The sequence below is a fragment of the Phaethon aethereus genome, assembly GCF_964289735.1.
Source record: "Phaethon aethereus genome assembly, chromosome: 12".
NCBI classification, from domain to species: Eukaryota; Metazoa; Chordata; class Aves; order Phaethontiformes; family Phaethontidae; genus Phaethon; species Phaethon aethereus.
Window position 1 is genome coordinate 12,038,028 of NC_138588.1, and position 14,273 is coordinate 12,052,300.

The window sequence follows — 14,273 nt, forward strand, 5'->3', positions numbered from 1 at the left end:
GATCAACTTTTCTCTAAGACGCCTTCAAAACTCAATCTTCACGCTACAAATGGCAAATACTCTGACTTGCCCTTTGTAGTATTTTGGCAGTATTTTATCTTCCACTGATATTGATAAGGACTGTCCCAGCTAAAAGGTGTGACCGGCAGTCACGCAGCCCTAGTGCGCTACGCAGGGGAGGCTTCGAGCTCTGTGGGAGCAGCGGAAAAGAGCAGCATTGCTTGCTGGTGAGGCACCGGCTGTGTTTCTACTGCTGTTGCAGGGCTTGGAATTGAAAACACAGTTTATTGAAGACCCGAGGAATGCCAAATGGTCTAGTGCATTTATTACAAGAAAAAGATTCCATGACAATTGCTGTATCAATAGCCACCAGTGTGCCACTCATCCTTCCTTTAGCCAGCTTTGCTAGCAGCTCTGGTTGTTTTCCCTGAAAGAAGCATGCTTTTTAAAGCTAAAAATATATCTCTTTATACTCAGTTGCTTTGCTATGGTGGTAGCGTTGTTCATCATGATAAAGACATTTGTTGTTTTCTTTCTTATAGGATGCAAAAGACTACGTTGCCTATGTAGCAAAAGATCCTGTTAATCAGAGAGGTATGGAAACAATTCTCAGATTGTTATACGTGTTTATATGATTGCTTTATCTGTACCAAGGAATTGTTTGAGTTTAGCTGTTCAGTAGCTTTCTTATATTAAATATTCTGTACAATTCCTGACCTCCCTGTATGGATATGGGTGATGGTATGCAGGCTGTGGCTTTAAACATCATATTCTTTGTGCAACAAAGTGAGAATCTGCAGATCAGGCTAGAACTGTACTAGCTGCTGGCTCCAGGCAGGGGTAGGAGCCTTCCCAAGCCAGCCTGGCCTGGGGAGGAAGGGCAGAGCCTGGCAAGGGGGGCAGCTGCCCGGCTCTGGGACAACTTCCAGGGGAAAGGCAGTGAATAAACCTCCTCATCTAACCCAGACTCCCGGGAATGTTGCTGGAAGGCAGAGAGGGGTATATACTCGTACACTCGCAGGTGTGTGAGACCTTCTCTCCTCTGGAGGTTAACCCGGGGATAAGATCCCTTTCCATCACTCTTACTATCTGCCTGCAGTACAAGAAAGACTGGCCTTTGGCTGCTGCTTTCATGCCAGACTGCTCTCAGAGCAACACCGCTGATGGCTATGAAGTTGCTATAGTGGCAGCTCACGAAGAGAGCTCACTCTAAGGTGTGGCGGATGGCTCAGAAAATTGAGATGTTCTCTGGAGAAGCTGGGATGCAGCAGTTACAGCCTGGCCTGCCACCTCTCTGTGGCTCTATCACCGCTGTTTTGACTAACTTGGGGCATCTTGTGAGCTCATCAGTAAGTCCTGGTACTGATGCTGGGATGTGCAGAACTCCCGTACCCCGGCAGCCCGCAGGCAGGGCTGGCAGCCGGCCCCGCACCATGAGTGCTCCCTGATGGTGGCTCGCGGAGGGCAGAGCCGGCCCTGGGCACAGGGCACTCGCCGCTGGAGGGACTTTCCTGAGGTTGTGTGCGAGAACAAGGACTGGTGGCAGGAGCATGGTCTTGCCCTGAGGAAGCCCTGCCCCAGGCTGCCGGAGCCACCCATACTTGTGCTTTCATGCCGTTCCACATGAAAACCGCGCAGTGGCGGGGCTGGTTTTCTCCCCTGCTTCTGCTTACTGCCAGGCAGCGGGGGGAAAGGGGATACAGGAACAGTCCATGCTGGAAACATAAATGGAGAGTTTCTTTTATTGAGGTATAAGTTGATAGTATGATTTCAAAATACCTAGAGCAATTTCCTTAACACGTCAAAAATCTCAGTCTGTGTGATGTCCTAAAGCTATCTAGACGCATAATTTCATGCCCAGCTTTTCTGCTGTAAGCAATATAACTTGTGTCTCTCTCTTCTGTATGAAGTGCATTTACTTTAATTAAAGTAAGGTGTCTCTTTGCAGCATGCCACATACTGGAATGTCCCAATGGGATGGCACAGGAGGTGATAAACACCATAGGGCAGGCTTTTGAGCTCCGGTTCAAACAGTACCTGAGGAACCCATCTAGCCTCGTTACGTCTAATGAAAGGTCAGCACATTCTCAGTCACGTGAATGGTGGTTTCCTTCTCTTTAGTACTTTTCAGGAAAAATATACTCCAAAGAGTGATCCGTAAGATGTTTTGGATATGCTTTCTGGACATATGCTGCATGTACAAAGTATAATAGACTAAAATTAGCTTATTCCAGTAAACTCCATTGATTTCCATGACATTTGTGCAGGTGCGTAACACAGATTTTAGCTGTATTGTTCCTTAGCTAAAACAGCCTTAAGTCATGTAAGTTGAACAAATGTTCAAATTACTCTGCCCAAGTAAGTTCAGCTCTATAAATACTGCGCACTCACACACGCCGAGCTCAGGTCTGACCCATGCCAAGTTGCAGCTTGCTGCCGCTGTGGAAAATGTGTGGTGGGGCAAAAAAGCCATTGTAATTCACCTTTCTGCTGTTCTGCTCATGTCCTGGTAGCGGCCTCAGATTCCACCTGGTGTGACTTTTTTCAGTACATGAGGCTGATGTAACACAGCCACTGCTTGACATTTTAAAGTATGAAGCCCTGTCCTCTGCACGTGCTCAAAATATAGGGCCTGGATTAATTTCTGGACCGCAATCCCCCACTGCAATTACGCTTTTTCCATTGCACTGAGGACACTATTCTTGCTCTAATTTATGTCCCTCCTCACAGGTTAACCTTGCCTATTTTTCTCAGTCTTTTCTTTCCTGTGACGCCGAATTTGATTGCTTTCTACCTCCCACGAGTAGGTAAAGCCATAGCATCGCTTAACTGCGTCCTGAGCACCGGCAGCCGCTGTGCAGGCAGTGTTACTGGGACAGTGCCTGATGCAATGCAACAGAACTGGTTTTATTACATAACAGCAGTTTATATTTATTTCATTGTACATAGTGGTTCTTGCCATTCCACTGCTAATACTGGTCTGTTTTCCCTGGGGACAATAACCAGAGGAAGAGCCTTTCCTATGAAACTCTGCTAGGTTATGACACAAGTAAATCAGGGCAAGGAGAAATGGAAGAGGCTAATTAGATTCCCTCCTTGAGCCTAACCCACAGCCAGCCTCGGAGAACAGTCCTCAGGCAGAGAAATCGGATATTGCTGCGTGAATGAGTCAGTCACTTCCAAACCACTATGAATCACATAATCAAGTACTTGCACTGCCTATCACATAATCAACTACTTGAACTTTATCTTTTTCCTGCTGGAGGCTTTTTATCCAATTATATTCTTGTTAAACAGAGAACTAAGATTTGAGATGAGCTTTTTATTTCGGGACCGGAGACAGTGCAGGAAGCACCTAGCCGTTTTGCAGTGTATCAGCTGTACATTTAAACTATCATTATTCTGGTTTAGCTCAAGGAAAACATTGGGTGCTCTCCTTCCTGTCATTCACTGTTTTTTTTTCTGAAAAAAGCTGAAACAGAACAGTTTTTGATTGTGGTTTTTGATTGATTATGGTTATTAAAATCAGGGCACATTCCACTCAGGAAAAGTACTTTTTTTTTTTTTTAAGCAATATTTGATTTTCTAAAACAGTTGCAGACTTGTCTAACTAAATGCCATGAGGTTTTAATTTTCTCTTGTAAGTGTTTTGCCCCCAGCCCCCCAGCAACCTCTAGGTTTATACAGTTGAGACAAGCAGACAGAGGAATTGGTTTTATGGTCTACATTTTGGACACCTTAATGAACGATGCATTGGCACTCTTCTCTTAAACTTTCAGTAGGTGGCTCTTATATTTTCAAGTCAAAGAAAAGGGAGCTGGGCTGCCTGGTGCTAAGAAAATTACTGTACCTCCCTGCATCCCAAACTGTGATGGGTTCATTTTTAATTCAAGAAAAAGTAACTGGAAGGATAAACAGCCCTGAAAGTTCAGGCCCAAAGCCCTTTACAGCCTCCATATGGCTAATCTGTGTAGTGTGCGATGCACAAACACTGGGGACGTTTTCCTACACTAGAAAGCAGTTGATTACATCAGTTGCTTTTTTTTTTTTCTTCATATTTTTTCAGTGAGGCAGCAAATGCTAATGCGTCAGCTGGGAATTCACAGGAGAAGGAGGATCATGAATATTACAATGAAATTCCAGGGAAAGAGCCTCCCACTGGTGGAGTGTTAGACATGCGAATGAAAATGCAAACAGACCAAAGGGCTAACTGTCTTATACAATCCAAAAAACAGTATTGCTTGGTAAGTACATAATTTTCTGGGATAACTATTTGCTGCCTGTTATGGGACTGAATAATGAAGTGTTACTGTGGTGTAAAGCATGGCATTAACATCAGAACCGGGTCCTGATTATCTTGGGAAAGGGTTTTTTAGGCTAGATTTAATGATGCTTAGTACATAATTGAATCCCAAAGCACTTTCTGAATATTAACTGGTTTGTCCTCAGAGTACTTTTAGGAGACCAAGTAATATCCCCTTGTTCACTCGTTAGCTGTGAGAAGAAAATGGATACAGATTTAAATGGCTTGTCTGAGAGAACATCTGCAAAATCTGGGACCTCCTGGCTCCTGATTCTGTGATCTGATAAATATTTCATCCTGTCCATTATGCTCTACAACCTACGCATACCACATTAATTGATTGCAATATATGTACAACATTAATTACCCTTGGAGTGTTTCAAGAGGCTCTGTTAAATCAGCCACAGCAGCAAAAGATGCATCTATCTGTGGCTCTTGTCTGGGATGGTGGGGATTAAAAAAAAAATGATCAGTCAGGGAGTAAAACCAGCCGAGTTCAGACTGGCTGCACAGACTTCAAAGCCTGCTGTGGAAGTTCTTGGAAACACTGCCGTTTCCCCACCCTGGGAAGCAGGCACCACCGCTTTCCCCAGAGGGAGCGCACTCAGACGTGCCCACTGGAATCCAGTTGGTGCTGTCTAAAAAGTTGCTGCTCCCAAGTGTTACTTGTGTCTGGTGGCAACTGCTCCCAGGTTCCTGTGCTACTGCTCCGTCCATTTTTTGCTTTATTAAACTCAACCGTACTCCACATGTCGGCTCTGGGCCTGATGGTCTCTCTCTCCCCAACAGTTATCTAAAAATGTGTTTGACTATATCGTGAGTTTGCATTTGAAACTCGCCAGAGGCGTTGCAGGGAGTTACCCTACATGCAAATGCCTTTTTTCCATGGGGTGTTACTTGTTTTTCCTTTCAGTTCTGATGACCTTCTAGTGCTACTCACACAGCTTGGTGACCATTTCACTTTCAAACCATGATGTCTGTGGTTATTTCTCCTTGTTTTTATTGAAAGGAACATTTATAAGAAAATCTGAACTTTATTACCTAGGAGTTATACTGTATATATTAAACCTTAGATACATAACTGGGCAGTTAGCAGTCTCTGTGGGGTTGGAGTATGTCCAGACATGACGCCCTGTAGAAAGAAGAGTACCAGCATGGAATATTATTTGAGGAAATAGGAATTTTTTGGTGAAGAAGATATGTTTAGTTACCTGTATCCCAACTCACTGGTGCATGGATGTTTTAAAGTTACCTGAGGTTTCTAAGGGACTACTTTACATGACTGTTTTTACAATTTTTCTACAGACAGGCAGCCCGACATTCATCAATATATATGAAAATTGTCCAGAAGAAAACAAAACCGTGGGTATGTACTCTGTTTTTCTTCTCATGCATATGCAGAATTACCCAAGGCAGACTGCCTGGAAGAGCTACCCCTTGGCTTTCAATACAATGGTGAACAGGGTGAAAGTGGGTCATTTCTAGTTCCCTAGATGAAGGGCAGAAAAAAAGCCTTACAGCTTTTCTAAAGGCCGCTAATCTATCTTCATGTCTGCTGGCAGACTTACTCATTTTACTTGTCATGATACTGTACAGTAGCTCTTCGGTTTTTTCATTTTCTTTCATACTCTTTGTTGTTTTATTCCTTTTCATACCCTTTGAAAAATGAAGATACTTCGTTGCTTATCAGTCTCTGAAAATACCCCTTAGCCCTACAAGTGCTTGATGAGACCCAAACCATCAGCACTGGGTGGTTGTTCCAGCACAGCCTGTGCCCTTGGTTCCAGTGTCACTGGCTTAGTGTGACTGCCTTCCCCTGCCTTGGCTGGCTTTGTGCCCAAGATCAATTTGCCTTTAGCAAAACCTGCTCTCTGGGACCCTGGGAGATCAGCAGCCTCCATCTCTTTCTGGACTTCCCTTGCCACAGCTGATGCCCTGAGCACGCTTCCTCAGCTCATCTCTTTCATGGCACAAAAAGGTCCTTTTTGAATTCCCACCTGCACTGCTCTAAAGTGATCGATTACACTGCCTGCAGGGGATAGTTCAGTTTCTTGTGTTATTTCTGATTTAAGGAAACGAGAATCAAATGGTTTCTACAAAGAGTGGGTGAACAAATAAAAGAATGAATGAATAGGTCTATGAATAAAATGTTTGCTAAAGAGCAAAAATATGCGTGCTATTTGGCTAGCTGAAGTGCTATTATTTTCATAGGCTGCAGGGGATATTCTGTTAGCCTGTTCCTAGGCTTGGATCCTAACCTGACAGATGTGGCTTTGGATCTCCAGGCCAACCTCCTCTATCTTCCCTGCTCCACCAGAATAGCAAGATAGAGAATTGTTCAGCTTCCCACAAGCCTTTTTTGTGGTGCAGAGGGGAAGGAAAGGGTTTTGCAACAAACAACATATACAGCTTGTGTTTCTGTAGAGTCATATGTATTAATTTCTTTTCAGTCAGTGGAGGATTTGCTGCTGACATTGATTGAAGCAGAATTGAACCAGTGAGGAACATTTTTGAAAACTTTCATTCTAACTCCTTTCGGATAGTGTACCTTGTGCCTTCTAGACATAAGGGAAAATGAGTTCATCTGCCAATTTTTCTTTTCCTTCTGAATTACTTTAGTGGGATATATAAGAACAACAATGTTCCTATTTCAGCTTTTACGGTTATTTTACCTTGAGATTAAAAAAAAAAAAAAAAAGGAAATTGAGCATACTATATACTAATTGCAGGTAACTGTGGTGAAAGATCACAGAAGACAAAAAAAGAGGCAACACTATTGAAGGCTGCCTACAAAACAGATCTTTTTGATGATCCGTGTTACATCAACACACAGACCCTGCAGTCTGCAGTCTGTACAGCCCGCGGTACAGCAACAACACAGATCCATGGGAGCCCACTGCGTCAGGCCAGTAGGTTCCCATTGCAATACCGTATCTTTCTAAGCTTTGAAAAGAGGGGATCTTGTCATCTGTGTGCATGGAGAAAGATTTTGGTTTCCCCGCAAGAAACATAGAAAAGATGGGGAGAAGAAATCCTTCCTGGTTGTGTTTTGTTTTGTAGTTGAATTTAAGACAATGGGGATTAAAGAGTAAAAGTAGTGATGGTAAGCAAGCAGGGTAACCTTTTATCTTCTGTAGTTGATTGATGACAATAAATAGTGTTCCGCAGGTAATAATAAGCAAGTCTTTAAAATGATATAAAAGCTTGGGAAGGCACCATACCTCAAGGAAGAGGGTTCTCCTGTACGCTCACGATCTAACCACTCCAAGGTGGAAGTGGCTTCAGATGCCTTTGCTTCACAGGCAGTAGCAGGCAAGGTCAAAGTGGGATTGTTATGACCATCTTTTCTCAATTCTTGCATAAGTGACTATTGAATCTCATCCAGTAATTTCTAAATCAAACTGATCAGTACTATCTATTAAATGTATGTCAAATTAAGTCTTGATTTACAGACTCAAAGTGGTGGATATCCATTAGATGACTATATAGTTGCTACTGATTGTCCTCATTATTGAAAATACTTTATTTATTAGCTTTGCCTTTTATGACTTCCCACCAAGTGTTTTCTCTATCAGAGTTGGCTCCACACAAGAAAGTGGGCAAAGGACTGGAGAGAACCGCAGTAAAGGAAATCAGTGACCATTGAGATGTTTCCAACCCGGGGCTGTATTATGCACTAAAAGGAACTGGCTATATCCTGAGGAGCCTTAGGTTGCACAATTCCATTGAAGAAGTGGTATCCTCTTATTTTCCTTAGAAAAATCCTGCCTGTGAATCATTTGCAGTCTGACTGGCTATATCCCAAACCACCCAGTTTTGTTAGTACATTCAGTAATTGTTCATTTTTTTCACAGCAGATGCATCATGCTGTAGTCCTTCCCTTCTGGCTACGTTGGCCATGTTGTCTTACATTCCTGCACATAGCTGGATCCACTCAACATAACTCTCCCAATGATCCGTGACAATCTCTTCAGAGCTTGTTAAGGAAGAAGGAAAAACTAGATCTTAAAGTGGCTAAAAAAGAACAAAAATCTTGTTTTTACAGGGAAGGTTTGACTTTTTAATACAATCAAAGAAATACAAACCCAAAACAGTAGAGTATCTGAAAAATTCCCGTTTCCAATCCCTGTTGCCTAGTAACTCAAGGCTTTCCCATCTAAGGTATGGGAGGAGATTGTGTGATAATTTTACCTAATGCACTGAAAGGTTGTGAGCATTCATGTGTGCATGTTATTACAGTCTGTAAGGTTGGTTTGATCACAGCTTCAAGACTGAACCATTTGAATTTTTTTTAAAAGCTATAAAAAATACCGTCTCGCATCTTTCTAGGATGAAGTTCTAGGTGAAGTGTCCAATACATTCCCTTTCATTTAATTTTAGAGTTACCAGAAGCTGTTCAGCAGAGTGCCACAAGCAACACAGCTGGTCTTTGTGTTCTGCCACAAATAAAGCAACAGCTAAAGAATGAAGACTGTTACCATGGCAAATTAAACAGGAAAGCAGCAGAGAGCCTCTTAGTCAATGATGGGGATTTTCTGGTGCGAGAGAGCACAACGTCACCTGGTCAGTACGTCCTCAGTGGACTTCAGGGAGGGCAAGCAAAGCATCTGCTCTTGGTGGATCCTGAGGGCAAGGTATGAGCTTTTCATACACTGAAATTTCAGGGCTGCTCAGGTATTTCAGTCGAAATGCATTCCAGGAAGTGGAACCGATCTGATTCCATCTGGGTTAATTTAAATTTTGCCATTGACTTCAGTAGGTTTGAAAGTTCAATTCAAGAACCTCTAAGAACTGAAGTACCATGGAAATAGAAGTGAGGTACTTAAATATTGTTGTTAGTCTGGGTGGTGATAACTAGTGTATACACACCCTTTGAGTTGTTATTATATTGCTAGAAAAATAACCCTAATGTTGAAGAATTAATTTGATTAGTAACACACTTCTGGATACAGAAAAGGTAGAGCTGGTTTGTTGTCACTTCGATTCTGCTTGCTTCTGCTCAAGTCTAGAGGAGTATTCTTGAGTGACATCTCTTAGAGGAGAGAGTAAATCAGAGAAGTAATCATCAGTGGGATTTAGGGAAAAATGTATCTTCTGTGGAGAAAAAAAAAAAAAGGCTTACTTCATTCCCTGTAGCAGAATCAGCCCAGCTGTACATACAGTCTCTTTAACTTGGTCCTCTGCTTTTCATGTCGGCTAACAGCAAGTCAAAAGATAGGTCTGAATTACTGTCTACAGCCTAATGATCCTGCTCTAGTGAGTTGTGTGGCTTAGATGCCTTTTGACTTGAATGTGCTAGGCTCCTGTCCAACCAGTTATAAGCACAATCTAACTGTAAATATATTCTTCTGCTTCTCATTAGGTGAGAACCAAAGACCATATATTTGATAGCGTGGGTCATCTTATTCAGTATCACATGGAAAATAATTTGCCAATCATCTCTTCTGGAAGTGAAGTGAGCTTGAAGCAGCCTGTAAGGAAAGAAAGTAATGTGGGACACATGCAATATCACAAATAATCCCTTGGATCTCACAAATCCCAAGACAATTCATGTCTGAAACCTGAAAACTCTGTACCGAGAACTTTCTATTATGAAGACAATTCAAAAAAGTATAGACTGCACTTTCTGCTGCTGTTCCAGAAGCTACCCTTTTGTGTGTGTATGTATGAATATATGTATATGTGTATATCTATGTAGATCTATAGAGATCAACAAGCATAGTTATATAGATATATATAATCTTAACGAAATTACACCTTCAGAGTGTGAGATTCATTTGTGAGAAGGTATTTTAGACATGCACAAATGTCACTTCTGAGGTCATACTGAATCAGTAACTATTTAAAAGCACAATGAAACCTCTACATGCAAAAGCTCACTTGAACTAACTGCTGGAACATTAGTATGTGCCTTTTAGCATAGAAATATTGGAAACCAATATTATTTATACTGAATTAGTTTTGGGTGGTTAAACAAACATGTCTAAGCTTTTAACTATTTGCCAAAACAAATACAATTTGAATATTACTAAAAAATGTCATCTGCTTTCAATAGACACTAACAATTTCATTTTGCTTGTAACGGCACTTTACTAGCAAATAATGTTTGGCATGAATAGCATTCACAATACAGAAAGGTTGTCCAGTTTCTTAATAACTTTTTATCACTGTCTGACTACGCAAAGATTTGAGATTATGCAACATTTACAAAGTTGAAATGAATATATGTAATATAATTTTGGAATAGAACTTGTTAAAGGACAAGCATGCTAGATCCTAATATTTTTATCTTGCATATGATTTTACTATTATTACCAATTAATACTGGAGACATCTCTTTTTAATGGTAGGCTAAATATATTTTCATTGATTACATAGTTGTTTACAAAGTAGAGAAGCTGAACAAAACTAATGATACATTTTGAGAGAAAACTATTTAAAAGACTGTTTGAACTTTGCATGTGGTCTTATTCAGTGTTCTTTCCAAAACAAGATACGGTTTCCCCTTCTTCATGTAGAGTCCATTTGTTCCTAAACATGGAAAAAAATCTTTTAAAGGAAACCTATGAATTGTTTTGCCACAATAAATACTCTAAATATGAACAATCCTATATTCAGAGTGAACAGTGATTTCTTGGGTTTCCCGTTGAAGAAACAGTGATTTAATGGATGGAAGTGTTCACTGGAAGTGTTCAAAAAATGTGTGTATGTGGTGCTTTGGGACATGGCTTAGGGTGCATGGTGGTGTTGGGTTAATGGCTGGACCTGATGATCTCAAAAGTCCCTTCCAACGTTAATGATTCTGTGATTCTTTAATAAGTAACTGCAGAAAGGCAGGGGGGTGGGGGTTGGGGAATGAGCTGGTAGTCCAGGTGATGGCCTGAAAAAGTCATCCCTTTTAAGATAAGCAATGTCTTCTGGCATGAGCAGGGACATTATCTCTGTCTCCCAGCCCACCAGCTCAGTTCCATAAGGCAGACTATTGTTGTGGAGTTCAGCAGTTGCTGGAAGACTTTACTATACAAAATACATTCTGTTCTTTTGCCTGTGTTCCTGTTAAATGGGACACTATAGTAAGAGCTCTTTTATGTAGAAAACAAGAGGGGTCATATACACATAAAGTTATTGAAGACATAAGCTCTTTGGAGGGGAAAATATGAGGTAAAGAGCCACACAGAGCTGACTATAATTTTTTTTTCCTTATCCTCAGCTAATAGGCATAAAATGTATTTCATTCTTGATAATAACATGATTAAAATACTCAATTACATATACTGAAGCAGCGAGAAGCTTTAAAACATTAGCAGTTGATTTTCTTGCTAATAGTCTGGCATTATTGATACCTCAAGCCTTCAGACTAGAAGCTCAAGCTTACGTCTGTTCTATCCTATGCAAGGTTTTCACATGTGAAAAAGGCCTCCAGCAAGAGTTCATGCTCAAGCTTTGTGCCACTGCAAGGGTAGCTGGCAAGAAACTGTAACCAGAATATTAAATCCCTGCATAGTATCCTTTCTATTCTCACGTCTTACCAAACTTCATAACGTGCTTGACATGAGTTTATTGAGCAAACAATCAAGCAAAAATAGCTGCTACTTGTGGCATGTCAAGGGGAGAGAAAGACCTGCATAGGGTGGTTTTGATTATTGCATCAAACCTGGGTTTTATGACAGGTCATAGAAGGCAAATGAGCAGAACTCCATCTCTATTTTTAGTACAAATCAAAGCTACTCAGGACTAGAATAATAGTGTTTGGAGTTGTAGTAATATGAGATCAAATTTGTATGACTTTGCCAGTTAAGATACTGATTTGGGGACTTTCTTCACTTTACCAATGCATAAAAACATCCAGAGCCAGTGTGTGATGTTTGGATCACAGTATGTCACAGTCTAAGTCTCCCTCTTTGAATATCGCCAACTTAAAACAGAAGACCAAAATCTTTGTTTTGTTGCTCCTGCATGTTTTGTATGTGTCTGAAGCAAAACTGTGAAGGAAAAATGGAAGAAAAGGGAGATAATTGGGTGCTAGTGCAATAAACAAGTATCTCAAAATCTCTTGATGTAAGAGAAAGCAAATCCAACTAATTACAGGTACAATTCAGACACAACACATCCATGCATTACAGAAAACAGGCATTTTCCTAGAACAAATTACATCCAGTCGTCTGGAACTTGGTTTTTAATTTCTAATATTTGTATGCCTTCACATAGTTATTAATGCTGCCTTTAGCCTCTATGGACCAGCCATCTCCTGTAAAGTACACTATCATATCCCGTGTGGAAGTCTTAGAAGAAGTAACTATGCTTGCGTAAAGTTATCTGAATTTTGGGAAGTTTTCCAAAAATACTGTTCTTAAGAAAGTTAATATGAATTATCAGGCACATTTAGACTTTTTCTTTTTTAATATTTCATGCCTGTGAAAATGCTGGGGAGAATTGGTTAATCTATGTTCTAATGGTTACTAGAAACCCCTAGGAAAAATAGCAAATTTTGCCTATAATGTCACATTTACAAGGCATAGCATGTTCATTCTTCTTCAAAGCTCCTAGAAATTTCACTGAAACACGTAAACACATGTATCTGCTTGCTTCTATCAATAAAAATGTTATAAAAAATGACCCAAGCGCTTCTCTCCTACCACAGCTTCCATTTTCTGCTGCTAGGGCGGGCAGGCAGCATTATTACTGCTGGGGCCAAGTGTCACCAGATGGAGCTATTACATGTCTTCCTCATCTCTGAACAAACGTTCATTGTTTGAAAAACCTTTCTGATTTTTTTTTTTTTTTAATGTTTACTACAGGCAACTCTGTGGAAGAAGTTTGTTTGCTCAGAGAAACGTTTAATTTTTTACACAGATTAAAGCAAGCCCTTGAAGCACAGATGCTCCTTGAGCACTGGGCACCCTGAAGTAGGCCGCCCGCGTGTGGCCTGGCCACCTTCCTGTGCTCCCATGGGGCTTCACTAGGCAAAGGCCGAGTCCCCCTGAGGGGTTTCTCATGTGCAGCTCAGCCTGGGGCTTCGGGCATTGTGCGCCATCACCCCTCTGCCAGCATGGGTGCAGTGCGAGGATGAAGTGACAGGCCACATGCAGCTCCCTCTGGGGCGGCTCATGGGTGAGGAAAAGGGCTGTAACTCGTGACAATCCCCTCCAGTGATGGTGCTGCTCTAAAATGAGTTGCTTGTGCCGTCCTGTCAGCTTTCATCATGACGCTGTCGTAAGGTCCAGCCCCTAGTCACATGACGTCATCCCGTCGGGCTGTGACCTCACGAGGGCAGCTCTCCGACACCATCACGCGTTGCCAGGTAACCGCCACGTCTCGCTGCGAGATGGCGCCTCCGCCACCTGCGCCGAACCACCCCCTTCGCCCGCCCTGCGCGCGCACTCGGAACGTCGGGGAGACCCCGCCCCTCCACAACACGGCTACAGCCATTGGTCGACCGCTTAGCCAATCAGCTAGCCAGGCATATTCCCGCTGCCATGCGCGCCTGCTTTCGAACAGTCAGTGGAGGCGGGTTTGCAGCGCCGCCGAGCGCGACTAAGGCGGGGCGAGCGCGTTCCGCCCCAACGCTTTCATGCGCGGCGAGGAGATGCTGCGGCCGCCGGTTGGCGCCCGCAGCTGTCAGTCACGGCGGCGGGCGCCGGGGTCCGTTGTCATGCGGAAGAGCAGCGGGCGCGCCTTTGTTGTGCCTGGGGGAGGCGGGCAGCCGCGGCGCCCGGCGGCTCAGGTGAGTCTCGGTGCTCGGGATCGCGCTCTGCCTTCTCCTCCTCTTCCTGCCCCGCAGAGGCCGGGGCGAAGCTGCCGAAGGAGTCCCCGGCGGGAGGTGCTTCCCCGGCCGCTCTCTGAATAACGGCAGCAGTCGTCCCCGCCAGGTGTCAGCCCGGCGGGGGCGGCTGAGAAGCTCACCCCGCGCGCCCTGTGGCGACGCGCGCTCCTCGGTCTTCCTCCCCCCCCGCCCCGCTCTCCGTGACGG

General features: G+C 42.9%; 1 protein-coding gene across 1 annotated transcript in view; it reads left to right on the top strand.

Annotated features, from left to right (window-relative positions):
• The window catches only part of SHC4 (SHC adaptor protein 4), a gene marked incomplete at both ends in the record, with an annotated part of 32,414 nt that extends 22,593 nt beyond the window's left edge, over positions 1-9,821 (top strand). The window contains 7 exons of the mRNA XM_082005359.1: positions 543-594; positions 1,949-2,075; positions 4,067-4,244; positions 5,609-5,669; positions 7,033-7,212; positions 8,684-8,937; positions 9,666-9,821. Of these exons, the coding sequence (XP_081861485.1) occupies positions 543-594; positions 1,949-2,075; positions 4,067-4,244; positions 5,609-5,669; positions 7,033-7,212; positions 8,684-8,937; positions 9,666-9,821 (1,008 nt within the window). The remainder of the gene's footprint in view (positions 1-542; positions 595-1,948; positions 2,076-4,066; positions 4,245-5,608; positions 5,670-7,032; positions 7,213-8,683; positions 8,938-9,665) is intronic.
• Between the last annotated feature and the right edge of the window lie 4,452 nt (positions 9,822-14,273).